Source organism: Hippocampus guttulatus, chromosome 5 (assembly GCF_054856545.1).
Source record: "Hippocampus guttulatus isolate MCC_2025c chromosome 5, RoL_Hgut_1.0, whole genome shotgun sequence".
Taxonomy (NCBI): Eukaryota; Metazoa; Chordata; class Actinopteri; order Syngnathiformes; family Syngnathidae; genus Hippocampus; species Hippocampus guttulatus.
In genome coordinates, this window is record NC_141265.1 from 1,574,892 (window position 1) to 1,599,679 (window position 24,788).

At 44.5% G+C, this 24,788-nt stretch overlaps 1 protein-coding gene across 1 annotated transcript in view; it reads right to left on the reverse strand.

Annotated features, from left to right (window-relative positions):
• The window catches only part of fras1 (Fraser extracellular matrix complex subunit 1), a 98,048-nt gene that overhangs the window by 34,385 nt on the left and 38,875 nt on the right, over nucleotides 1-24,788 (reverse strand). Inside the window, exons 13-27 of the mRNA XM_086111280.1 lie at nucleotides 22,677-22,826; nucleotides 17,132-17,275; nucleotides 15,336-15,476; nucleotides 14,654-14,794; nucleotides 14,401-14,574; nucleotides 9,998-10,138; nucleotides 8,984-9,130; nucleotides 7,031-7,192; nucleotides 6,381-6,527; nucleotides 5,620-5,766; nucleotides 5,303-5,443; nucleotides 4,883-5,023; nucleotides 4,674-4,814; nucleotides 1,488-1,785; nucleotides 555-639 (exon numbers count right to left, since the gene is read on the reverse strand). Of these exons, the coding sequence (XP_085967406.1) occupies nucleotides 555-639; nucleotides 1,488-1,785; nucleotides 4,674-4,814; nucleotides 4,883-5,023; nucleotides 5,303-5,443; nucleotides 5,620-5,766; nucleotides 6,381-6,527; nucleotides 7,031-7,192; nucleotides 8,984-9,130; nucleotides 9,998-10,138; nucleotides 14,401-14,574; nucleotides 14,654-14,794; nucleotides 15,336-15,476; nucleotides 17,132-17,275; nucleotides 22,677-22,826 (2,300 nt within the window). The remainder of the gene's footprint in view (nucleotides 1-554; nucleotides 640-1,487; nucleotides 1,786-4,673; nucleotides 4,815-4,882; nucleotides 5,024-5,302; nucleotides 5,444-5,619; nucleotides 5,767-6,380; nucleotides 6,528-7,030; nucleotides 7,193-8,983; nucleotides 9,131-9,997; nucleotides 10,139-14,400; nucleotides 14,575-14,653; nucleotides 14,795-15,335; nucleotides 15,477-17,131; nucleotides 17,276-22,676; nucleotides 22,827-24,788) is intronic.

Here is a 24,788-nt window from a genome sequence, read left to right on the forward strand (position 1 = left end):
GCTTGTTTCTGTGTTGTAGGCGTGCTGCTTGATTTTCAATTTTTCTCAACATATCCATCTTGGTTACGTTCCGTGAAACGTTGACCCCGATTCGCATCCTCCAACAGGCCGGCCGGCATTTACATGCTAAACGAAAGTGTCGAGCGCGCAGCCTTTGCCTTTTTGTTACGGCGGTTGGCGAAGTGATGAAAATATCAAGAAAAATACATCCGGTAACCTTCCTCCAGTGGAGAGCGAAGGTTGCGTCACTGCTTGTGATGTGTGGTGCAAGAAGCACTCGCAGCCCTCCAGTGAGGGTCAACACGCGCTCAGAAATTCCAACGGACGCAAAAAGACACGCTTGGGAATCCCGTCGGAAAGGCTGCATTTCCTTGCTGTATTTTGTATAGACACGAGACGGGAAATTTGCATTTCCAGGGGAAAAAAAAAATCAAACGGGAGATGGAGATGACAATCATTTGACTTTATGAAGGCTGCCCAATTCAATTCCTTTTTTCATATTTCACAAGCGCCGCTCGATAAACTCAAGACGTGTGTGCATGCGTGTGGCTCACCCGCATTGAGAGTGCTTGAACTTGAATTGTTTCTGCTTGAGACGCCAGCTGAGGGTCGGCCACTCGCAAAGTGAATTCACCAGTCCTGTAGAGGATGAAGGAAAATACTTGAATTAGTTGGCGCAAGCGAAGAAGAAAATTTGGCCAATTCCAGCGAGAAGGAAAACATACGCATTGAAGCACGGGTCAGGGAGAAATTACATTGATTCGCCAATTAGAAAAATTGCTCAACACTTTTAGAGAAGAACGAAATGCAACGATTCACCAGTTGTACTTGGGGGGGGGGGGGGAACATGGTCCATTTCATTTTGTTAAACCCCCCTACCACCCCTGCGCTGTTATTTTTATGCAATATGAACTAATTTTAAGCACTTGTCCCCAATCAGAAAAGATGCTAAACATTTTTAGTAAAGAAGGAAATGCAAACATTCACAAATATGGTCTGTTATTTTTATGCAATATTCATAATAAAATATTAAAGCGCTAAACATTTACCAGTTTTAGTGAGGAAGAAAGAAAAAACGAACAAAGCTCTAGTGAGTGGAAAAGTGCTGTACGTGCTTTCAACCATTCTGGTGCCGAAGAAAACAAACATTCACAAACTCAAATGCACAAAAACAGCAGTTGTGGTGAGGAAAAAATAGACTGTTATTTTCCAGTTCTCGAGAATGCCAATTTGAGTGAGGAAGAATAAAAAAACTAATTCACTGGTTCCAATGAGGAAGAAAAAGAGGAATTCCCCAGACGTAGTGATGAAGAATTCATCACTGGTTCAAATGAAGAAACAAAAACATGAATTCTCAAGTCACAGTGATGAAGAATTCATCTCTCGTAGTGAGGAAGAAAATAGCGTCCATGAAGCTTCCCGTCCGTCCCACTGAGCTTTCTCAAGATGGAACTTTGCCATCCAAAAACAAGGCGGAATGGCCTCACCTCGCCTTGCCCTTGTGGTGTCGAAAGTGAACTCGGCCGCTTGCCAACTGGGCCCACGTGAAGCTGTCCTGGTCGCTCAGCTCCCGTTCCCCCGCCGCCTGCTCCTCCTCGTCCTCCCGCCCGCCTCGGAAGACGAGCAGACGGCCGTTGGCGGGTCGCCGGACGAGCTGGACGACGAGAGCCTCCAGCGGGCTGTCGGCATCTTTCACTTGCACCAGAGTCGGTGTCAGCGGGACTGAACCGCCGAGGGGCACGTGGAGGGAACCGTTGATGTGGAGCGTCGGGGGGCTGCTGTTTGCTGAAAGGGGGACAACGTCCACAGCATATTAAACATTCATTTATACAATTATTCTCAAATTGCTGCAATTATTGTAACCCATGTCGATATACATGAGTTTCAAATCTGTGAGTTAAATTCGACGAGCGGTTTTGTTTTTGAAGGTGTGCTGTGTGTTTCTTGAGAGGGTGACCCAAAAATGGCAGCTCAAGGCAAATTTCTGGGACTTTTCGAGCATGGCTTTGAGAGTTTTTTTGTGGGTCTACCCATGATATAAAAGAGGATTTGGGCGGGCTAAAAAAAAACAAAAACAAAAAACAAAACCTCGAGGACGATCTGTCTTTGTAAAATACTAGAAGCCCTTTACCCTAAAATGGATCATTTTAGGCTCGGCTTCATTTGACTTTTTGGTAGGTCTACTTGTGATAGACATGCCCACCAAATTTTTATGTGAATAAATGAAATTTCGGTCAATGGATTTATAAAAATTCTATTGGTCGACCTCTGGAAATGACCCTAAAGTAGGAGCTTCAAAACCGATTGTCAGACTTGCACTTTGTTTTCCGGCATGGCTGCTTGAGATTGTTTGGTGGGTCAAATGGATGATTTGAACCAAAATGGAAGATGTTATGTGACTTTTTAAGCATGGCTTCTTGAGACTTTTTTGTTTTAAGGGCGTTCCTGCCGATTGTTTTTTTTTTTAAACATCAAACGGGCCAATTTGACTCCAAACATAACGTAATAGCTGACTTCAAATAACATTTTAACCTCATTCCCAGTCAAATGCATGTCCAAAAAAGGCTTGGAAGAGTTGCCTTGCGCCAGACTTAGCGATGGTGGCAGTCTCCGTCTTCACATTCATTCTTCCGGTCAAGTGATGCGCTTTAACCTTCCCCTGATGAAAGTACGGACGGAAGCTAGTCCCCCACCATCACCCCCTCCCTCCAACATTCCCTTGTTTCACCGTCTTCATTGTTTATGTCTTGTGACCTGTTGTAACTGTCATATGCTTGTGCAGGAGTTTTTTGCCTCACTCAAATTATCCTCAAATGAGGGTAGTTCGAGCGTGGGGTTTTTTTCTCCCCCTCTCCCTCCCTTGTTTCTTTCTGACTTTCGGGTTGAGTGAACGCTGGCACGTTTTGGCTGCCGCTGCTCAACCCGTATTGTTTTGTGTTTTTTGTTATTGTAAAGTGTCCTTGGGTGTCTTGAAAGGCGCTTATAAATAAAATCTGTTATTATTATTATTATTATTATTAATGTATGCACTCTCTCAGATCATTTACACGCTTGATTTATTAGATCCTATATTTATTTATATTTTATTAGATGACAATAGTGGGAAATTCATCCTATGGCTCTGCATGCTTGTAGTATTTCTTTCGTGAGCGTTTTATTTGTTGTTTCGGGTGGGTGGCGGCTAAATATTGCCGACACACTCGCCGTCGTTAACATTTGACGAGCGAGGTGGTGTGCAATTTGTCTTTCCTGCTGACAGTGACGACAATGCTTTATTTTTCGACGCGACGCGCATCAGCACAAGCTGCACGGCTTTGCTAACCTGTCCGTCAACCTTTTGATTTATTCTTTCATGTGACGCGTTGAGGTCGTCAGGGTAATTTATGACAGCGCCTTGATTAAATTTGCATACGCTGCATCATGAGTAACTCATGATTTCCCGTGTGGGGATTATTGTGAAGTCTCGACATGTTTTTTGGGGTTCTGGCAGAACAGATCCGAAAATAAAATAATAGTAGCATCAATACCACGAGAGTGATGTCCTTATTTTTTTCCAGTGCTTTTATCTTTCTTGTTGCAGTGTTGTACCTTTAAGGCTGAGGGAAACCACGGATAGAGCTTGGTTTGTGCGATGATTTATGACATGTTATGCAATGTATTTCTGCGGGAGAAATGTACAATCTTTCACTGTCCGCTCAGGGAATAGTGAAAAATTGTCAGCCCGCGGCCTTTAAATAACACATCAGTTTTAAAACATCTTTTCGTTCTTTCTTCGGAGGGGGAGTGAGGATGGAACTAGTCTGCTTTTACATGACATTAAATGACTGAAATGTATCATTCGAGCTTTTTTTTTTTCTTCAAATCAAAGGCTAACACCACGTAGAGAGGTCTTGCAAATTTGGTAGACGTGAGCAGATCCACAAACAAGTCTCAAGAAGCCAAGACCCAAAATACACAGAAAGTCTGCCATTTTGGGTCAAAGACAACTACTACTCCGGGCGTTTCGAAAATTCGGGTCCCGATGCCCGTTTCACTTAGCAACGTAAAATTTGGTAGGCGTGTCTATCATGAGCAGACCCGCAAAAAAGCAGACCCAAAAATATACAGGATGCCTCCTGTTTACAATCACAATTCCTCGGAGAGAGTTTATAAAAATTAATTCCCCCCCCCTCCCCCCCTTGGCCAAATGAAATTTGGTAGACATCGTCATCATGAGGAGACCAACAAGAAAGTCTCAGGAGCCCATGCTGTAAAAATGGCGGGGAGTCCGCCATTTTGGTTTGAAATGGCCATTCAAAGATAAACCCTGACCAGAGTTTCTGAAAATTCAGCCTGTGAAGCCCATTCCGCTGGTAGGGATGTCTATCAAGAGTAGACCCACAAAAAAAGTCTCAGGAAGCCTTGCCGAAACGACAAAATTGTCAGTTTGATTTGAAATGGCCATTTTAGGATCATTTTCCATTGGTCCTTCAAAGACGTACTCTCCCAAAAGCTTTTGAAAATTCAGCTCCCAAAGCTTGTTTGACTTAGCCACATGAAATCGGCTCGGCAAGTTTATCAAGAGGTAGACCCACAAAAAAAGTCTCAAGAACCCATGCTGCCCAAGACACAGGGAATCCGGTATAGAAGCAATAACTCCGCATTAAAAAAAAAAAAAAAAAAAGTGTTGTTACCATGGCAGGTTCTACTTTTTGGATGGGCGTAGTAACTCTGTCCACAGTCGGGGGTGCAGTATCCTTCCATGAGGTAACTCTGTTGTCCACAAGCTCGGCAACGTCCGACTCCGTCGCAGAGCACGCAGTCGGTGGAGCAGGCTGAGAACCCAAACGGCAAATGTTGATAAATAGGCTTTGTCGGAAAAAACGAGCAGGGAAGCTCTCACGTTGGCAGGAGTGCGCGTCAGCGTCCAGGAAGTAGTTCCTGCCACACTGGAGCACGCATTGACCACGCAGCGCGGCGTAGGGGGGCTGGCACTGCTGGCACTGCCCGGGACCGCTGCACTCCACACAGGCGTCATCGCAGCCTGAAAATGGCAAGTGTCATTTCATTGTCATCGCGTGGCAGGGAGAACAAGCAAGCCGAATGTGACACCCTCCCACGCCCCCGCCCCCAAAAAGGATGACATCTGCAAAACACTGCCAAAAATGTAACTGAAATCATTCATTGACATTTGTTCTGCTGTTTTGCCTTTTTGTTGTCTCTACGTTTCCGTGGCTACTTTCTCCCGGTGACATTCGCTTCGTCCGTACGACGGGCAAAGCACGGCCGATGATGGGCACGGTTTGTGCGCTTGCCAACTGACCGAGGCATCTTTCTCCATCCCGGTAGGATCCCGGTGGGCACCCGCGGGCGCAGACGCCGTCGCGCAGCACGTGGCCCTCCATGCACTGCAGGCAGTCGGTGCGCAGGGGCCCTCGGCAGGCGTTGCAGCTCCAGTCGCACTCTGTTGGTGGAAAGTTCAAGTTTGCCCATTTTATTTGTTGTGTAATTTTGAAAATACGATCACATTTTAAAAAGTGACTTGAAGGACTGAATGTGTAGTTTCGATTTCGGCTATTGTGCTTTGATGTTGACATGAAACATTGGCGCGGGAATTTTTGAAAAGCTTGCCGCAGTTACCCGTGCAGGTGCGCGTGGTGGTGTTGAGGTAGTACTGCTGGGCGCAGCCTTCGTACTGGCACTCGCCGAACAGCAGCACCTTGGCGGGGTCGCGGCAGGAAGTGCAGGCGTCCTCCCCCTCGCAGGTCAGGCACTGGTGTTTGCACGCTGTCAACGACAACGACACACTTGCAAACTCGCAAAACGACAAAACCATTGTGAGCTCAGAAGTCTCACATGATAGAATAACAGAATAAAAGCAGAATTAAAACCGTCCGTGTGTCTTTCTGAGAATAAAGTCAAAACGTCAAAAAGGTCAGCATTCTACAAGAATTAAACCCCAACAATTTCATAGTGTCACTTTTAAAAGCTGCAAAATCTAGAAAATATATAGTTTTCCAAAATGTCATCCACAAAATAAATTCATACATGTTCAGAGAATTAAGTTCTATTAATTTTGATTTTGGATTTTAAAGACAAAAAAAAAAAGTAGAAAAAAATGCATAGAATGTAACATTTGGTTTCTTTGGACATACAACAATAAACAAATATTGTATCTAGAGTCTTGGGGTTCTTTTATGATGTTATTTGTTTTTATGTTATGAGACTAAAGTTTTTTGTATTTTTGTATCTGAACATTTTGATGAATAGAAAATATGTCCAAGATAAAGACTGGAGATGGTTGCCAGAAAATCCTGCATCTGAATGCGCTCATTTTTTCGATCCAAAATCGGCAAAAGAGAAGGTATGGTGGCCTGTTTGGGTTGGTTGTATGGACTGACCTTCGCAGACCCCACGGCCGTTGTCGTAGTAACCCAGCGGGCACTGGGGGGCGCACTCCCCAGAGGCAAGCAGAACGCTGAGGGCGTGACAGGAAGTACAGGCATGAGGCCCCGCCCCACTGCACGCCTCGCATGACTGGTGACATCCTGGGGAATAAAATGAGATTCTTACAACAGGAAGAATGTAAACGGGCACATGTTTTGGGAGAGGAAAAAAAAACATTGTGAGAAGAAAGTCGAGCCAGAATTTTTCGAGGAAAAAAAGTTGTCCTTTCCGAGAAGAAAGTCATATTGTTACTAACAATTAAATATCTTTTATGAAACAAAGAAGCTTGTTTTCCGGACAACTGCGTTGTATTTTAATGACATAGAAGTCACCGTTTTTTTAGACAATGAGTTTTATTTTTTCAGACAATGAATTCAGATTTTTTTGCCCCAACACCTAAGTCACATTTCCCAAGGTAAAGAAAGTCGTATCTTCTTCGAAAATCGGATTTTTTTTTTTTTTTTTTTTTTGCCCAACGATTTTTTTAGTGAAAAGAAGAAGTAGGATCTTACCAGGAGAGTCGCATTTCTTCTGACAATTACATCCGATTTTTTTTCGGAAGGAACGCCTGGATTTGCAATCACGCGCCATTGCCATTTCTTACGTATGCAGGCTCCGTGCCGGCCGTAGTGGTCCCGTGGACAGCGAGGGACGCAGTGGTCGCCTAGCAACAAGGCGCCAGCGCCGGGTCCTTTGCACCACAGGCAAACGCTGCCGACGCCTGTCTGGAGGTCGGCCGTGCACCGCTGGCAATCGGGGCTGCACTCTGGCAACAAATCACATCGGTCAAGCTGCAGCGAGAAGGCTCATTGAGTCGAATCGAAATAACCTTGTCTTCAAAACCTCATTTGAAACCAGAACCTGATCTTGAACCCCAAATCTTTGAAAATCTAAACCAAGTTTCAAACTCCTTCCTTCAAGCCAGAATTTTGAACCCAAACTTGTCTGAAATCCTAACCTTACCTTAAAAGAATCCTTTTTTTTTGTTGTGTTGTGCAAAATAAAATACAATTAACATCACAAAATCAATTGAAATACAGAAAACGTCTGGTCAAACTGACTCAACTATGGGATCGGTCCCTTTTGACCCTTTTTTTATTCTTTTTTAAACCCAAGTTTCAAAATCTAATATGAAACCCCAATCCTATCTTGAAACCTTAATCCAAAACCCTTTGTTTCAAATAGCAACCCTGCCTTTCAACCTGAATTTAAATCCTTAATCCTGTCTTCATACCCTAATTTGAATTCCGAACCCAAGTTTCAAACCCTACTTCGAAACCCTAAACCTGATTTTAACACCTACCCTAGTTTCAAACTACAACCCTGTCTTGAAACCATAACCCAAGTTTCAAACCCTAATTTGAAACCTAACCTTGTCTTGAAACATTCATATGAAATTCTAGCCCTAGTTTGAAATCCTCTCAGTCTTGAAATCTTCCAACCCTGTCTTTAAACTCAAATTTCAAACCAGAACGCTCGATTCAAACGCAATTAGCAACCCCAAGTGTAAATTTGAACAAGAACCGTTCAAAACTTGAAGGCTAGCTACGTAGCGATGTACAGGTAGCTAGCTAAATAGCATACATACATAGTGTACCAAGATGTATGTAGCTATTTAGCTAGCTAGCCAGACAGACAAGCATAAATTGGGAGGAAGGAAAAACATAGGTCACGCATGGATAATTACGACAAAAGGTGTTGCTTGTAAAATAAACTACAAGTAGTCAATGTGATGAGAGGACAATGGAGTGTGTGTGTGTGTGTGTGTGTGTGTGTATACGTGCCATTGGAGTGTGAAGGTGGAGGCGGCGGTGAAATAATGACTGCTGTACTTTTATGACCCCACAAGGTATCTTTTATTAACTACCACTTTGGCTGCACTTGACCCTGGGCCCAATCTCCTGATGCGCGCCTGAGTCCATAAATCTGCGCAGGCGCATCGCTTAAACGAGTGAGAACAGCGCGTCATCAGAAAGTGTAATTAAAAGTCTGTGCATTGCTGGCGGTGCGCCTCCGCAACCTCCTCCATCTCGTCCTGATCCTCTTCAGACTGTTTTCCATCTTCAGCGAGCGGTCCCGATCAGTAAAATGTCTCCCCCCCCCTCCCCCCACCACTCAGCAAGGATGTAAACAACAGCAGCTGCCGAAAGCAGAACTTCAGAGCTTATTTTATTTTGCTACAGTGGTGCCTTGAGAAAATATAGTACAAACACCAACAATGTACCCAGTCCTCTATTTGTTTCCAGTAACCAAATCCCATTTTTCCCCACCAAGCAACCATACCATCTCACAACATACACGGACAATCGTGCCCAAAGACTCACTTTATAAAACAAACCTAAAGCCGTCGATTTCTATAGGCATAAAAAGCTGGATTGAAGAGGTTTTGACATTCAATAAGCTTCAGCAAAAACGAGGTTTTCCTATTTTCACTCTTTTTCTTTCATACGTCCAATATTAAAACAAAATAGTGTGCTGCCATCTAGGCATCAACAGAGGAATTACACCCCCCAAAAAAGAAGGCGTATGTGGATTTAGCGGTAAACATGAAGCTTACCGATGCATTGGGCCGTGGAGGCATGGAGGAAGCGGCCCTCCCGGCAGCCGGTCCGGCAGTGGCCCGCCTGCAGGTCGGCCAGCGGGGGGCACGAGGTGCAGTCGGCTTGGGAGGCGCCCGAACACGTCTGGCAAGACGGGTGGCAGGCTGGTGGAGTTTAGGCAACGGCGGAGGAAAACATCAAAAAGGAATTTACAACCCTAACATGGGCTCGACATCAAAGGTTGAATGCCTAAAACAGTGTTAAAACCCTAATTTACTACGTTCGTCCTGGTTTCAATCCCTAATTTACAACCCTTACCTTGAGCTCCAAACCTGAGAAACTCTCATTTGAAACCCTAATCCAGGTTTGAAATCATTCTTTGAAAGCTTGTCTTGAAAACCTCATTTTAAAATCTTGAAATTGAAACTGTCACCCAATGTTCAAACCTTAATTTGAATCCCTAACACGGTCTTGAAACCCGAGTTCCAATACCATAATCCCGGTTTCATACCTTAAATTGAAACCCAACTTTTGTTTGACATCACAAACCTGCCTCAAAATCCACATTTGGAACCCTTAACCTTGTTTCAGATCCTCATCTGAAGACCAAACCCTGCCTGGAAACCATATTTTCGATCTTGAATTTGAAAGCCTAAACTTGTGTTGAAAAAACAATTTCAAATCCGATTCAAGGCTTGAAACCACAAATTCCAAACAGAAGCTCTTGCTGAAATCCTAAAACAAGCTTTAACAAACGTTGAACTACCTTGAAATCCTAACCTGTAACCCAAACACAGCATTGAAACCGTCATTTCAAACAATCTTGAAACCCTAACCGTTGTTTGATGATCACAAATTTGGCTTCAAACTCAAAAATTCGAAACCCCATATTAAAGTGCAAATCTGGGGTCTTGAAAGTCTCAACCCTGAATTTACCCCAACATTCGAAACCCTAATTCTACATCAACACCTTTGCAGCACATCCACAATTCGCCCGAATCTGATCCGTGTCAGTTGAAAACGGTAAAGACCTTGACACTGGCCGTCCTGTACGAAGAATCCTTGCGGGCACGCGGGCACGCACTGTCCCTCGTGTAGGCTGGACGGCGACGGACACGACGTGCAGTTGTCCGCAGACGGTCCTGTGCAGTGCCAGCAGGACGCGTGACATTCTGCAAGAAGAAGAAGAAAAAAAAACAACACGTTTCGGCCAAGTTCTACGATGTGTTTTCATAAATATCAAAGTCAGTGATGCAATGTTCCCGACCTAGTAGCTGTTTGTGAAACATCAAAGGCAACTCGGACATCAAGACGGTTTTGAACGTTTTTGAACAAACCTAAAATCCATTTCTGTGTCAACGTCACAGACAATTTTGAGTCGGCAGTTCATGCAGATTTCGTAAATATCAAAGGCAAATAATTCCACGACGTCCGACGTCAAAGACTTTTTCCAAGTATATTTTGATGTAACTCTTGGAAATGTCAAAGAGAACTAACTACGTCATTGGTGACGCTAATGCCCACTTTGTAAACAAAGACTATTTTGGTCATCAATTCACCTGACTGAAAATCAAAGACGAAAAGCATTTGAGTCAAACCTCAAAGACAATTTCAGACTCTTCGATGACCCTTGTGTGCATTTTGTAAAAGGCCGTTTCAAGTGTTCAATGAACACGGCACGCATTTTTGTACGTATTAAAGACAATTTAGTCTTCCATAAACACAAACGTGTTTTTTTTGCTTTGTTTTTTTGTAAGCAGCAAAGACAGTTTCAAGCCTTCAATTAACACAACGTGCATTTTTGTAAACATCCGACAATTCTGTTTTCCGTGACCGTGAAGTCTGTTTTGCAAACGAGGACAACCAAGACACCAAATCGCAGATGAGGGAGTCTTCAATGAAACCTTTGTTGTCCATTAACTTATTGTGCATTTCTGTAAACATCAACATCATTTTTTTTTTTTGTTGCAACAATCAAAGACAAGTAGGTGCTCAATAAACCCAATGTGTTTTCCTGTACAGCGTAGCATTGAGTTGTCAACCCAAGCGCCAACTCGATTCCTGGGAAAGAAAGAAAGCTGACTGAAAGTTCAAGTAAATGATTTTTCTTGGGACCGCGGTACGAAACGGAACGTTTCCAGATCGCGAGGGCAAGCTTTTTGAGATTCCTCAGTGCGCTCTCATCTCCCACTAAAGTGTGATACATAAAGTCGGAGCGCGTATTGATTAATACGAGCATTCGCTGGCTTGACACATTATCAAGCGCGACGGAATCAGCCTCATTACTCACTTTCCCGCTGATTCTGGACATTTTTTGCCAGTCGATGAGGCTGATTTTGCAGCAACGATTGCAACGATGCATTGAGTTCAGTATCGAGGCGGGCGGCCCTGATTTATACTTTTTATGCCAGAGAGTCAACTCACCCGTGCATGCAAAGTAGTTTTTTTTCCCGCCGGAAAGCTCAAAGACAAGTAAGTCTTCCAAACACTTGGTGCGTTTGTAAATCTCAGAGACAATTGTTTTTTGTCTATGTAAACATCAAAGCCAAGTGAACACGCAACCAAACTGAGATTTCTTTTTTTTTTGGTCAATATTATACAATTGATAAACCTGACATTTTTGTCAAAGCCAAAGATAAACTTCCATTCAACGATACCGACATTTCTGTAAAAAAAAATACATTTTAGTCTTCATAGGAACAGATAGACGTCATCATCAAAGGCAATTTGGAGAGCACCTAACGCTCATTTGTAAAAATCAAACGTGAGTCACTGAAACCACCGTAAATATCAAAGACAATTCAGTTTTCAGTGGAACTAAGGTGCACATTTTTTCAAAAAAACAAGAGACGAATGAATCAAAGACACGATAGAATACAATGAAACTTGCATATTTTCCAAGATATCAAATAGAAGTTTATCGTCCAAGAAATTTTTTTTTCATTATCATCGCGGACAATTTCGCCTTCAAAGAAAACATCAAAGACAAATTAATCTTTCATTGAACCTTGTCACGTCAAGGACAATTTAGAATTCAGTAAAACAAACACCAAAGACATGTGCATCCCCCAAAATCAGTTTTGTCAACATTAAAAAAAACACGATTTTTTAAAAAACAATTTTTGCAAATATCAAAGATCATTTTCAATCTTTGGCGAACCCCCTGTCGTATGTTTTGTCAACACCAAAGAGTGTGGAGGCGGGAGGGCGGCAAGCGGAAACAATAATTATGACACACGTGGATTTCTTTGTCTCTGACAGGAGACGAGTGGGACGTGTAGCCTGGAATTTGCGCTCTCTGGGAACTTGTCATCTCCAACTCGTGCGCAAGTGTAAATGTTGGAGTCTGACAGTCTGGTGTGCTTGTTAAAGCGCCATCTCCGTACATCGCTTCGGGGCAGTGGAGGAGGAGAAGGGGGAGTACACACGAACGCACGCACACACAATTGTACAGCAATACCGGCAATTCTATAACTCAAACACAGTTAATAATAAACATTAAAGACATTTTAGTCTTCAGTTGAGCATTTTTCGGAACATCCAAAGCAATTCAGTTTTCAAGGAGCCAACACGACGTTTACTTTGCAAAGGCAAAGACAATTTCGACTTGAAGAACCTCAAGAACCCAGCAGGCTTTTGTAAACATCAAAGACATGTTTTGGTCTTTGGTGACCTTAGTGGGTTGTTTTTTTTTTGTCGTTGTTTGTTTTGGGTTTTTTTGTGTGTTTTGCAATAATATGAAAGGCAAACGCAGGAAGCAAATCCAAGTTTTGATAACCTTCAATGTCATTTGGGAGCAAAACCTAACGGGCATGCTTTTATAATGATTGATTTTGTCTTCAACGAAGCGAACATATGTTTTGACAAACATCTAAGCTAATGTAACATCTTCAATGAGCCTCATGCCTTTTCATAAATAGCAAAAGAGATTTTAGTCTTCAAAATAGCCGAACAAACCAAGACCAAACGATTGTGTCCAAACCAACTTCAACAGACATGTTTTCCTAAGTATCAATGGCAATGTGGTCTTCGATGAACCAAATGTTTTTTTTAGGGGGCGGCGGGGGCCCCCCCCAAAAAAAATTATTGTCTTTGTTCATTTCAGCTAACGCACGAAGGCCGTCATTTGGGCAGTTTGGCCTCCCTCGATCACATTTGGAGGACTTTTCTGCTCTTTTACAAGAAGAAACAACAACAACAACAACAACAATTGAATGTGATGCCACGCCGGCACCATGTTTGTCCCACAAGGTCACCGAAACGAATGAAGGCGAACAAAGCCAAATGCTGCCCATCGATTTGCAATCATTCCCGGGGCGCTCTCTGTCAGAAAGAAAGCTGCCACAAAACAAAAAAAAAAAAAAAACACCCACACAGCACAACTATTCGTACCTGACCAACACAGACATTTATATGGAAGAATAACAATCTGTTTTTTAAACGGTAATAGCAAACAGTTATTATCATTTGTTATTGGCCCGTGCCGTGTGTGGCTGTTGAAAAAAGTTGTGTGGTGGTACGAGTGGGGGGCGGGGGGGGGTGTCATATAAATAAATTTACAAGCTAAAATAGAATTTCTCTTCATAAGACTGGTGATTAAAGATAATTCAGCTTGACAACAAAAAAAATTGTGATCTCAAGTACGGTCAATTCCTTACACAATACGATGTAAATAAATGATATTTCATAATAAGTGGATTATAGAAATAATGCTTCATTGATTGTTTATATACTGTATATATATAAAAAACAAAGTGAAAAACATCGGCTGCCAAAAAGCGTATTGCTGAACGCGGGATGACCCTCAAAGGCGGAGACGGCTGCTAAGTGGATACAATTTCACACCGTCACTTAGTGGACAAACAAAACACACTCCACTGACTCTTTGTTGTCGTCCTGCTGAATGTATTGGGAGAAAAAAAAAGCTGTCGGGAAGGAGCTGTTAGTGTGTGCGTGTGTGTGTGTGTGTGTGTGTGTGTGTGTGCGAGCGCAGTAAAAGTACCTTAAAAATGAGGCCATTACAAACAACATTTCACAGAACCCCATTTTCAAACGCACACAAGCACGGTGACGCCGCGTGAGAGAGGGATTGACGTTTCCATCAGCAAACCGGTGTTTGCATATCGCGCGATCGTAGACGACAACATTGCTGGCCGGCAGACTTCATTTTGACAATTTTCCTGCATTACCTGAATGACGACAGCGACCGGGGTAAATAAAACACTCCAGCGCGAGGATATTGCTTGAGCATATTTTGCCGAAGCATCTGATGATTTGATGACTAACTGGCTCAGGGAGTGGGGCAGCGCAACCGAATACTGGCGACATATCTCAACAAACACGCTTGTAAATGACCATTTATGGAGCCCGAAAAAAAAACCCATTGTGTCCGTTTGCAGTCATCCAGTCGACCAATTGCATGTTTGTACGTTACCTGTGCAAGTGCGCCGGTGGTCGGCGTAGGAGTTGGCGGGGCAGGCCGCCGCGCAGACCCCGCGCGGAGGTCGAAGGTCACGCGACCGCGGGGCGAGCACCTCGGCGGCTTTGAGGCAGCGCAGGCAGTCCGAGGCCAGAGGGCCCACGCACCGGCGGCACGACGGGTGACAGTCTGCACGCACGCCAAGTGTAGCAAATTACATCAGCCAACGTCCCAGAAATGGATGACGGATGTTACCGGACGCGCTTACTGTGGCAGGTGTGGCCGTGAGGGTACAGGCCCTCGCCACACGCCTCCACGCACTGCCCCTGGTGGAGGAGGAGGCCCTGTGCGCACGACGTGCACTGAGACGCCGACGGACCCCAGCATGATGCACACGAGCTGTGGCAGCCTGGAGGCACACCAAGAATTATTTTTGAAAGAAAGTGAGAAAGCAGGAAAGTCGTGTTAAACAAATTAAAAACCGAATCCAATGATTTGCAAATTATGTTGAACCACATTTGGCTGAATACACCCCAAAGACAAGATATTGAATATTAGGTGTTTTGAAGGAAATAATCATGAACTGAGAACTTTATGGCTGCAACACGTTCCGGTTCATGTTTACCACCATGACATAATTTTTTTTCTTTTAACAACATTTAATAAACACTTGGGAACTGAGGACACCAATTGTTGGAGCTTCGTAGGTGGAATTTTTTCCCCATTCTTGCTCGATGTGCAGCTTCAGCGGTCCAACAGACTCCGCCGTTGTATTTTCTGCTTTATCAAGCGCCACACAATTTTCAATGGGAGACGGGTCTGGACTGCAGGCAGGCCAGTCTCGTACCGGTACACTTTCGCTACTTAACACGTGCAGAATGCGCTCCGCCATTGTCTTGCTGAAAATAAGCAGAGGCGTTTAAGAAACAGAGGTGTTGTCGGCACGTTACCTCTGCACCTGCTGCTGTGATCGCCGTAGTGCTGAGCGGGGCAGGCCGGCAGGCATTTCCCACGATGCAACATGCCGCTCGGCGGACAGCTCACGCAGTCGGGCTTGTCGGGGAAGCAGGAGGCGCAGGACGGGTGGCATGCTGCCAAAGTCATCGAGGACATCAAAGACTCACGTTAAATGAGAAGACACCCGCGGCGTCCGCCTCCACGCGATGCAAGGCAGCGATTTCGGCGCAGCCGTCGCTCATTTTTGCTGAGGCTAATTGGAAAAGTGTCGCATGGCGCAGGTAGCGCCGAGTCAGAAGCGTTGAAAGTTGAAGCGCGTTATGCGTGCGAGTCTTTGATCCGCACGCGGACATTTCCCGTCCTTCTCAATTTAGACTCAAACTTCAATCTCCCAAGATCGAAGGCAACTAAAAATGGAAGCAGTCATTTCTAACTGAAGGTCATTCTGGTAAACTGGACACTCCATACTCGCACGCTGACTCGCTGCACCTGTGACTCTGTTCACCGTGGCCACTTGTAGCCCCAAAATGGGGTTCTCATCTCATATAAGTCAATTATGCCGCAGAGCAAGAGGTGAGAAAATAAATGTGGAATTTAAGTTTTAATAGGAGACGAGAGTTGAAATGGACGCGGCCTCAGAGACCGCGAGGAGGACGAGTCAAGAAGAAGTCAAGAGTCCTCCGGCAGGGAGCCGACTGTGACATTTTCACTGCGACCGCTCTGGTGACTGATAACTCTGACCTTTGCGATGGACGCTTGCACAAACACACACACACACACACACACACACACACACACACACGCGCGCATGCACCCGCAGAGTGTGCGAGACGTTCTTAATGCAATGCAAAGCATCAGACATTTCCAGACAGAACCAGAATCAGAATTATCTTTATTCAGCTACACTGAAGTCACCATCAACTAAGCAAAATGCTTTACAAGACATCAAATGTTGCCTCACAGAAATGTGTCATCAACATTTCAGAACACCCAACTTATCAACAGACTAACTCACTAAATAATTGACAGACTGACCAACTGCCTAACTCAACAACTAATTAACTTCGGATGCACAAAGGACTGATTTTTTTTTAACTGACTTGGTAAATAACTATCAACTGTAAATTACCAACCAAATAACTACCTAACTACTTACCTTGATTTTTGAACTATGTTGCTCTATGTGACTCGCTGTCGTTTTGCTGACTGTCACTGCCTCTCACGGATCTTTTACGGAATTTTTTCGGCATTTTCGCATTTTCTTTCTTTCTTTATTTTTTTGATGTGGCAAAAATCTGCGATAAACCAACCGCGAAATAGCGAGCGATCACTGTAATACTACCACTCCCAATCATTTCCCTGTCAAGCTCTTGTAATAACACGCGTCGGGTTCCATTAGCGACAAGTAGCGGGCGGGCGCGTTACCTTCCATTAGCAGGTAGTAGCAGGCGCGTTAGCTTCCATGAGCAACAAGTAGCGGGCGCATTAGCTTCCATTAGCAATAAGTAGTGGGCGCATTAGCTTCCATTAGCAACATGTAGCGGACGCGTTAGCTTCCACTGGCAAAAAGTAGTGGGCGCGTTAGCTTCCATTAGCAATAAGTAGTGGGCGCATTAGCTTCCATTAGCAATATGTAGGGGGCGCGTTAGCTTCTATTAGCAGGCGCGTTAGCTTCCATTGGCAAAAAGTAGCGGGCTCGTTAGCTTCCATTAGTAACACGTAGCGGGCGCGTTAGCTTCCATTCGCAGAAAGTAGCAGCCGTGCAGATGAAGAGGTGAGCCGCACTTACCGTGGCAGACGCCATCCTGACTGTAGAAAGCCTCGCCGCAGTCGAGAACGCACTCGCCGTCCTTGAGCAAGGCGGCTGGGTCGGAACATGACGAGCACTCTCGCGGGCTCGCACCCGCGCAGTCGGAGCACGACTCGGAACAACCTGGCGGTACAAACACCCAGACTTGATTGATGCGCAAACAACACGACGCGAGCTCCTTAGCTTCAAAAAGTTAGTCGGACATTTCTTACCTCGTTCGTATCGCGAAAGCAAGGCTTTAAAAGATGAGAGCCTCGTGTAAAAGAAATGAGAACGCGAAATCGAGCATCCCGAGGAAACGTGATTACAAGAAAAGAGCATCGCTGTAACAAGAGGTGACAATTTAAAACTTTTTCACATATCTTGGAACCCCCCTTTGACTCGAGAAAGGTGGACTTGACTACAGCCTTACTTGGAACTTCACTCAAATGAGTCCAAATTCATAGCAGTCGACGGCCGACGCCGTACCGTGAAAGGTTTTTGCCTCCGCCATCCAGCATGGGTTCAAAGCATGGTGTCAAAATGCGATGATTGCATGAAAACCGAGAACACCACGGCCTTTGAGCTTTAATATAACATTGCAATGTATTATTTATGACCGTGTGTCTTGTACACACACCCCCACCCGACGTTGGTTGTGGCCTACGAGGGGGATTACGCGTCCTTTACTTTGCCCCTTTGCACGGAAAGCAATTTATTTTTCCTGTGCAGCTGCAATCCAACACGTTATCAGCATGTGTAATCTGAGTAGGCCCAAGGCCCCCACTAACCAAATTATCCTGGATGAGGTGAGGACACAAGATTATCCCCCCCCCCCTCACACACACACACACTACTACCACTACTACAAAGCACCAAAGCTGAATCTCTCCTAATAAGATCAGAACTTGGCCTATTAAAGCGAGCGCAGACAAAGCAGCTTTGGAAAGAGGATCAGAATCCATCCACAATAATATTAATAACCGGGACTATTTTCCTTTTCCTGACGGAACTGATGATTTAAATGATGCAAAAAATAATAATAATAATACAGTGACTAAAATGTCCAGTTGTGTTTTGCTTTTTCTTGGGCTTTTTCGGCCTGCCCTCACAGGAATGGTCAACATCGAATAGGAAACGCTACTGACGAGGCTAATGGAGAATTCTGTCGAATAAACCTGGAGTTGTCCAACTTCCATAAGTGTGAACCACATGAGCTACAAGTTGCTTTGTCTTCATCGGAACAAATCCATTTTTCCACAACATGCAACCACGGTACATAGGTGGATTCCTGTTGTTGAGTAAAATCAGGGCAAACCGGGCCTCTGGTGACCTGTCAACTATCACTATGAAAAATAGCAAAGTAGTCCCGCTCTCATTTACGGAATCCCGACATAAAAGTCAAAACATTCAAATCATCGCTTCATCAAAAAAAAAAATATATCAAAGAGTTTCCTCTTCCTTGTGCTACTTTTGTCTCGTCTCTGGGAGTTCTACTTGCAGGCTTGCGCGTCCGGATGCGTTTTATACATCCCACTTATTTGACTTTGAAATGTATGTCATCTTCACTTTGCTTCCGTTTCACCTGTGCTTGCTACATGTGTTACCACCAGGGTAATTATAGCCCTCACCTCCAGAACGGTCCACAGTTTCGTAGTCAGGTCAGGCAAATTGTTGGCGTCATTGAACCGCCGCGCTCCATTCACACGCGATAAGGAAAAATCTCATTATTTGTCATTTAATCTCATCCAACAGTCTATCGCATGAATAGTTTGTCTTTGGGGGACCTTTGGAAAGAGTCAAAGGACCGTTTGAAGCCGAAATGGCAAACCTCCAATGTCATTTCAGGCTGGAAATCTTTTTCGACGTTTTTTTTTTGGTGGGTTTATTCAGGATAAAAATACTGATCAAGTTTCATGTTGCTGAGCGAAATGGATTTTGAACGCTGGATTTCCAAAAACTCTCCGGGAGGTTTGTCTTTCAAAGATGCCTTGGGAGTAAATGAGCCTAAAATGGTAGCTTCAAGTCAAATGTCAGACTTGAGACTTTTTGGTGGCTGCTAAATTTCATGTTAAGTGAGACAGATTTCAGGGGTTTTCGAAACGAAAGTTTATTTGTCTTTGTCGGACCACTGTAAATCAATCTGTGTCAAGCTTTTTTTTCCTGATGGTTCTATTTTTGATCGACTGCCAAATTTTATGTTGCCGAGTGAAATAAACCACAGGCTCAGGTTTTTCAAAAACCCTCGAAGAGGCAATCGTCGTCTCAGAGGGCGGCCTCAAACCAACATGGGAGACTTCCCCTACTCACTCTTCAGGCCGGGCTTCTTCTTGAGACCTTTTGGTGAGTCTCCACATCAAGGACATGCCAGCCAAATTTTATGTGGCGATTATTTTCCTGGAGATTCTGCGCAGTCTTTTCGGTTGCAGGCTCCTAAATGCTGTTGCCGGGTAAACTCCAGAGTGGGATATGAATAATGTTCTTGCCCCAAGAACAAAAGCGTCTCCTAGGCGACGCCTCCTCAGTGTTATTAGCATGCCAACATTGTATACATGCCGCAGCAGTAAAGTGTGAGCCAGCGACACAACCACACCACGGGGGGTCTTCTGTACGAGAACGTCTTTTTTTTTGTTTTTTTTCTGGGTGGTCCTGCCCCTTCTGCCAAGATAAGCTACCGTCTGCTGGGAACCTTTCCAGGCGCATCCTCTCACATGCACCGCAAGACAGGACAAGATCATAAAACTCTCTGAAATCGAAACGCTCCGCATTGAAGGTCTTCAGAGTTAGAAACGGCTCACATTAAACGTTGGGAGCTCACAGTCCGCATTAAAGTTGAGCAAAACAAATGTCTATCTCCATTGCCTTCAGCTTAAAATCAGTTGTGGTGAGATTTAATGCAGACACTTTCAAAGTTCACTGCAAAACAGTCAGCATTAAAGCCGAGTGACCATGAGAGAGTTTGCCTGAAAGCGGATTAAAATTGAGACTCAAATGGAAGGTGAGTGCATAAAAGCTTTCTCGGATACAAAGGAGGACACGGTAATGCTCGCTCAAATTGAAGCGACCGGAATTAAAACTCATTGAAATTGGAGTCTGCATGAAAGGCCACGAAAACTGAAAAAGTGTTCAAGGATGTAAAGCGAATCAGAAATTTGAAAAAGTACTCGATCAATTCTGCCCGAATTGAAAGCGTTCATAACAAAGCTCGCAAACTTGAGAGTTCATTAAAAACAAGAGTTGGTTATTTGAGCTCAGTGAAATTAAGAGCCCTTATTAAAGCTCACTGAAATGGAAATAGTTCACATTGAAACGAAAAGAGTGCATTCTTGTTCGCCAACTTGAAAATAGTTGGCACTGAAGCTCACCGAAATGGAAAACGCCCCCATTAAAGTTGACAAAGTGAAGGAGTCCGCATTGCAGCTCACCGAGATGAAAAGAAAGCTCAGTGGCATTGAACGGCTCCGCACTAAATCTCACAATCTGAGAGAGTCCAAATCCATCCAGATGGCGTTGGACCTTCGACGGCTGAACGGAGGGCGCGAGAGCGCTCGCCGGGGCGATCATTTGCTCTTTGCGCAATATGATTCGCATTAAAGGCGGCTCGATTAATGCCTGAGCGGGGAATTACGCCGCAGCGCAAATGCGCGGCGTGGTGCCGCGGCAATGTGAGGCTTTGCCACATCAAGCCGTACGGGAAAACCTCAACACGCTGCAAAATACAACCCCGAAGTCGCCTGCCCGTCTCGTCTCCCAGAGACGTTCGGAGCACGTTAGCATATTAGCGCGCCCGCGGGGGCTTGTCCTCCTCCTCCTCCTCCTCAGCCGGCTTTTACTTATCGCCCCTGGCCGGATGGTACGAGCGGACCTCCGGGGCAGATTGCCTGATTAATGGCGGCGCGGACGGCACGAGAGCAAACGAGTCTCCCGCCTCTCTTGCCGCCTCCTTCTGTCAAGGTTATAAAGCCGATCCATCATGCGGCGCTGCAATTTTATTGTTACGTTCCCCGAGGTTTAGTGCGGGAATTCAAGCCGTAATATTTAATGCCGCTAAGTCATCCAACATTAGATTGGACTGCATTATTAAACACGCTTACTTCTTGGCCTGTGCCTTTCACGCACAATCCGAGTGGATGATTGCCGCCACCGCGCACGCTTTCATGCCGTCACAAGCTTTGTGGGTAAGACTGTGATACCGGGTAAATCCCTCTGCAAGAAAAAGGAAAATCAGAGCTGCAATTTGATATCTTAATCAGATGGCTTGCTGAAAACGATAGAACGTGCATTAAAGTTCATTTGAATCGAGGGAGTCTGCATTAAAGCTCCGTGAAATTGAAAGAGTCCACATTTAACTCATTCACTCCCAATGACGTTTTTAAACGTCTTTTCAGACTTGGTCTAGAATTGGCTGGTACTGAATGAGTTAAGTTCACTGAAACCGAATCCCCCCCCCCGCTTTGAAGCTCATTGAAACAGAAGGGATTCGGGTTTGAGATAAGTGAAACTGCCGAGAGTCTGCGTTGAATCTCAAGAAAAACGTCTGCATTAAAGCTGACTGAAATTTCGAGGCTCTGTGGAAATGAAAGAGTCCACATTAAAGCTCGCTCAATTGAAAGAGTCTGCAATGAAGCTCGCCGGACTTCGACGGTTCTTCTCCGAAACTCATCAGGAATTCAAAGCATCCGCATTAAAGCTCACTGGAATTGAAAGAGTCCGCATTTAGTTTCACTGAAATGGAAAGAGTTCAAATGAACGCTTGTCGAACGCAATGATGCAAACTGGAACGGAAAGAGTCAGCATTAAATGACCCTGAAATGGGCCTGCATTCAGGGAAGCTCACATAGTCAAGAGCCGAGGTTAACGCTCGGCTTTTTTCAAAGCCACTACATGAAAGCTCGCCGCTATTGAAAGAGTCTGCATTAAAGCACACTGAAATGAGTCCGCACGCGCCCGTCGTCAAGCTCACATCGTTTAAAGAGAGTCTGGTCCCCCGCCTACTGCCCGGAGACGGCTGGGATAGGCTCCAGCACCCCCCGCGACCCTAGTGAGGATCAAGCGGTTCGGAAAATGGATGGATGGATGGATGTATTCAAGCTTGCCAGAATACAATGAGTCTGCGTTAAGGACTCCAAATTAAAGTTCACCAAGTCAAAAATCATTCACATGAAACCTTGCTGAAAAGCACTTGACGGCGCTGGATAGCCTGCGTCAAAGCACTTTATGGTGCCGCCGGATGCTCTCAGTTGCTAACCTGCGGCTGTCGGTACCTCACGTCCTACTTTCCAAATAAAAAAGCCTCAAGATCAATAAATGACGTCGGGAACCCCCGGCGGACGAATCAATAAGCAATCAATGCAACGGAAACAAGGCACAGCAAGTTGACGTGACTCATCCAAGCACCGCTTCACTTTTTGTGGAATCGTGACCCAACCCCCAAAAAGAAAAGAAAAATCATCATCATGATTAAACAAACAAAGGAAAGCGAGCAAAACCGGGACAAACACGAGGCGAGTGCCGAGTCGGGGGGGAAATGCAAAATGGAACTCACGTCTGCATTGCTTTTTACGGTTGTCCGGGTAGGTGCCGGCGGGACAGGTCGCCAGGCACTGATTGCCATCGGCGCTCAGCAGGGGGCGCTGCGGGCGGCACGCCTGACACGACCAGCTGCTGCTGCACACGGCGCAAGACGGAGGGCAGTCTGCGGGCACGAAAAGGGCAACGTGAAAAGACGCTTGATGACACCGAGAGAAGTCGTCACCCGATTTTGGGATGTCACGCCACAACTCAGTTCATTCGGCTTCAAGTGTAAACTTTTTCGGTTGTTGTTATTCCTTGGCTTCTGTTTTTTTTTATTTTATTTTTTTTGTGTAACAACAAGGAGCAGATGAGAGAAGGTACAAAACAAGTTGAAGAATAATCATAAAATAAAGAATAATATTCAAATAACATTAAATAGCGCCAATTAAAATATATTAAATTAAAAAATGCACGATACAACATTTTGAATATTATTATTTAACATGAGTTATTAGTAGTAACACTACTGTACTCCTAATATTAATTTGTTAAAAAGTATAATAAGAATGAATACACCAAAAAAAAGAGACAAAAATACAAGGTAGTGTCAAACAATTAAAAAATAAATGTATCAAATATTTACATGAAAAATCATTCAAATAATTCCAAATCGGATAATGCTAATTGTGACAAGGCGAAATGTGGTTATATTGTTGATAATGATGTGCCGCATATAACTTTTGCCTTTTGCGTTATGATGATTTGATTGCTTCTGTTTTCTGTGCGCGTTACCTTTTTTTGTCAACTGATGGCGACACTTTTTCGATGATTTCTCTTCCCAATGATTTCCTCCGGGAGCAATTTTAGTTTGATGTGATTTGAAGTGCAGCGAGCCACGACGAAAACTTGTGCATTCCGTCTGCAAACTTTGGACTTTTACGACGCATTTAAATCGTCTTTTATCGGCTTTATCTGCGCCGGCGAGCGGAGCCCACAGCCATCTTTGAAATTTAGTAGTCAACAAAGTTCACCTTTTTATTGATCCGAATTTTTTTCCCCCCCCACCCCCACTCGCCGCCGCCGCCACCCGAGGTGCACTTTACACTATTTCAGAGCTGACATTTACTCCCAAACAAGTTTGGTGAGAAAAATAGAGCTTTTGCTTGTATCAGAAAAGCGCGAGCGGAAGAGAGATTCGGAGATGAACCGCTGCGCTGGAATGTCCGAAAAAGGTCGAGGTGGACAAGCGGCGTAGAAGAAAAAGTCTAATGGGTGAAAGCTGAGGCCATGGAGTTGTTGCACTTGCAACTACTTGGTGCAGAAAATTGGCTAAAAAGCTCATTCATGATTTGTTCTGATTTTGTTTTTTTGTTTTTTTTTTAAATGTCCGCCATTTTATTTTATTATTTTACATTTACTGTTAATTTGCAAATTTAAAAACTAACAATTTTGTGGTCGACTAAAGACATTAGGACAGGGAAAAAAAAAAGGGGGGGGGGCGGGCGAATTCAGCTACATCCTATGCCACTGTCGTGAAAATGACGCATAATATTTGATTGTTTTTACACATCGATAGTAACGATGTTTACGCTCGTATGAGCACGTCGTGGCGCAAAAATCACTCGCTGGAAACGTTGAGCAAAGCGTCACCGTTTCATTAAACGCGTGTCAAGCGAGGTGCGCAGTACAAATCCCGCTGCGATGGCTAACATGAGCGTCTCGTTCTCTCATTTGCTTCGGCTTTTCCCGTCCGATAACTTTTACGGCGCTGCTATTGATGGCTGAACGGGTCATAAAAGTCAAGAGAGCTGCTGCAAAAAAAGCAAAGATCTCAAAGACGCCCCCCCCCCCCCCCCCACCCACCCCCCGTCCGGGTCAAGGTGGGACGAAGACGTAGCATGGCTCCCCCCCCCCCCCCCAATTTCCCTCTGAATGTCCGAGTCGAACGTTGAAGGTTGAAGGTGCAACTCAGCCTTCTGTGATGTCGGCTGAATAATTGAAAGACGCGAACTCAGCCAAGCATGATGGATGCCAGGCTAAATGATGACTTAAGTTTGCATTTATGCATATTCATCAGGTATATTCAGTGCGTGGGATTAAAAAAAAAAAAAAATTGTGCAAATATATTGACTTTAACTGGCCC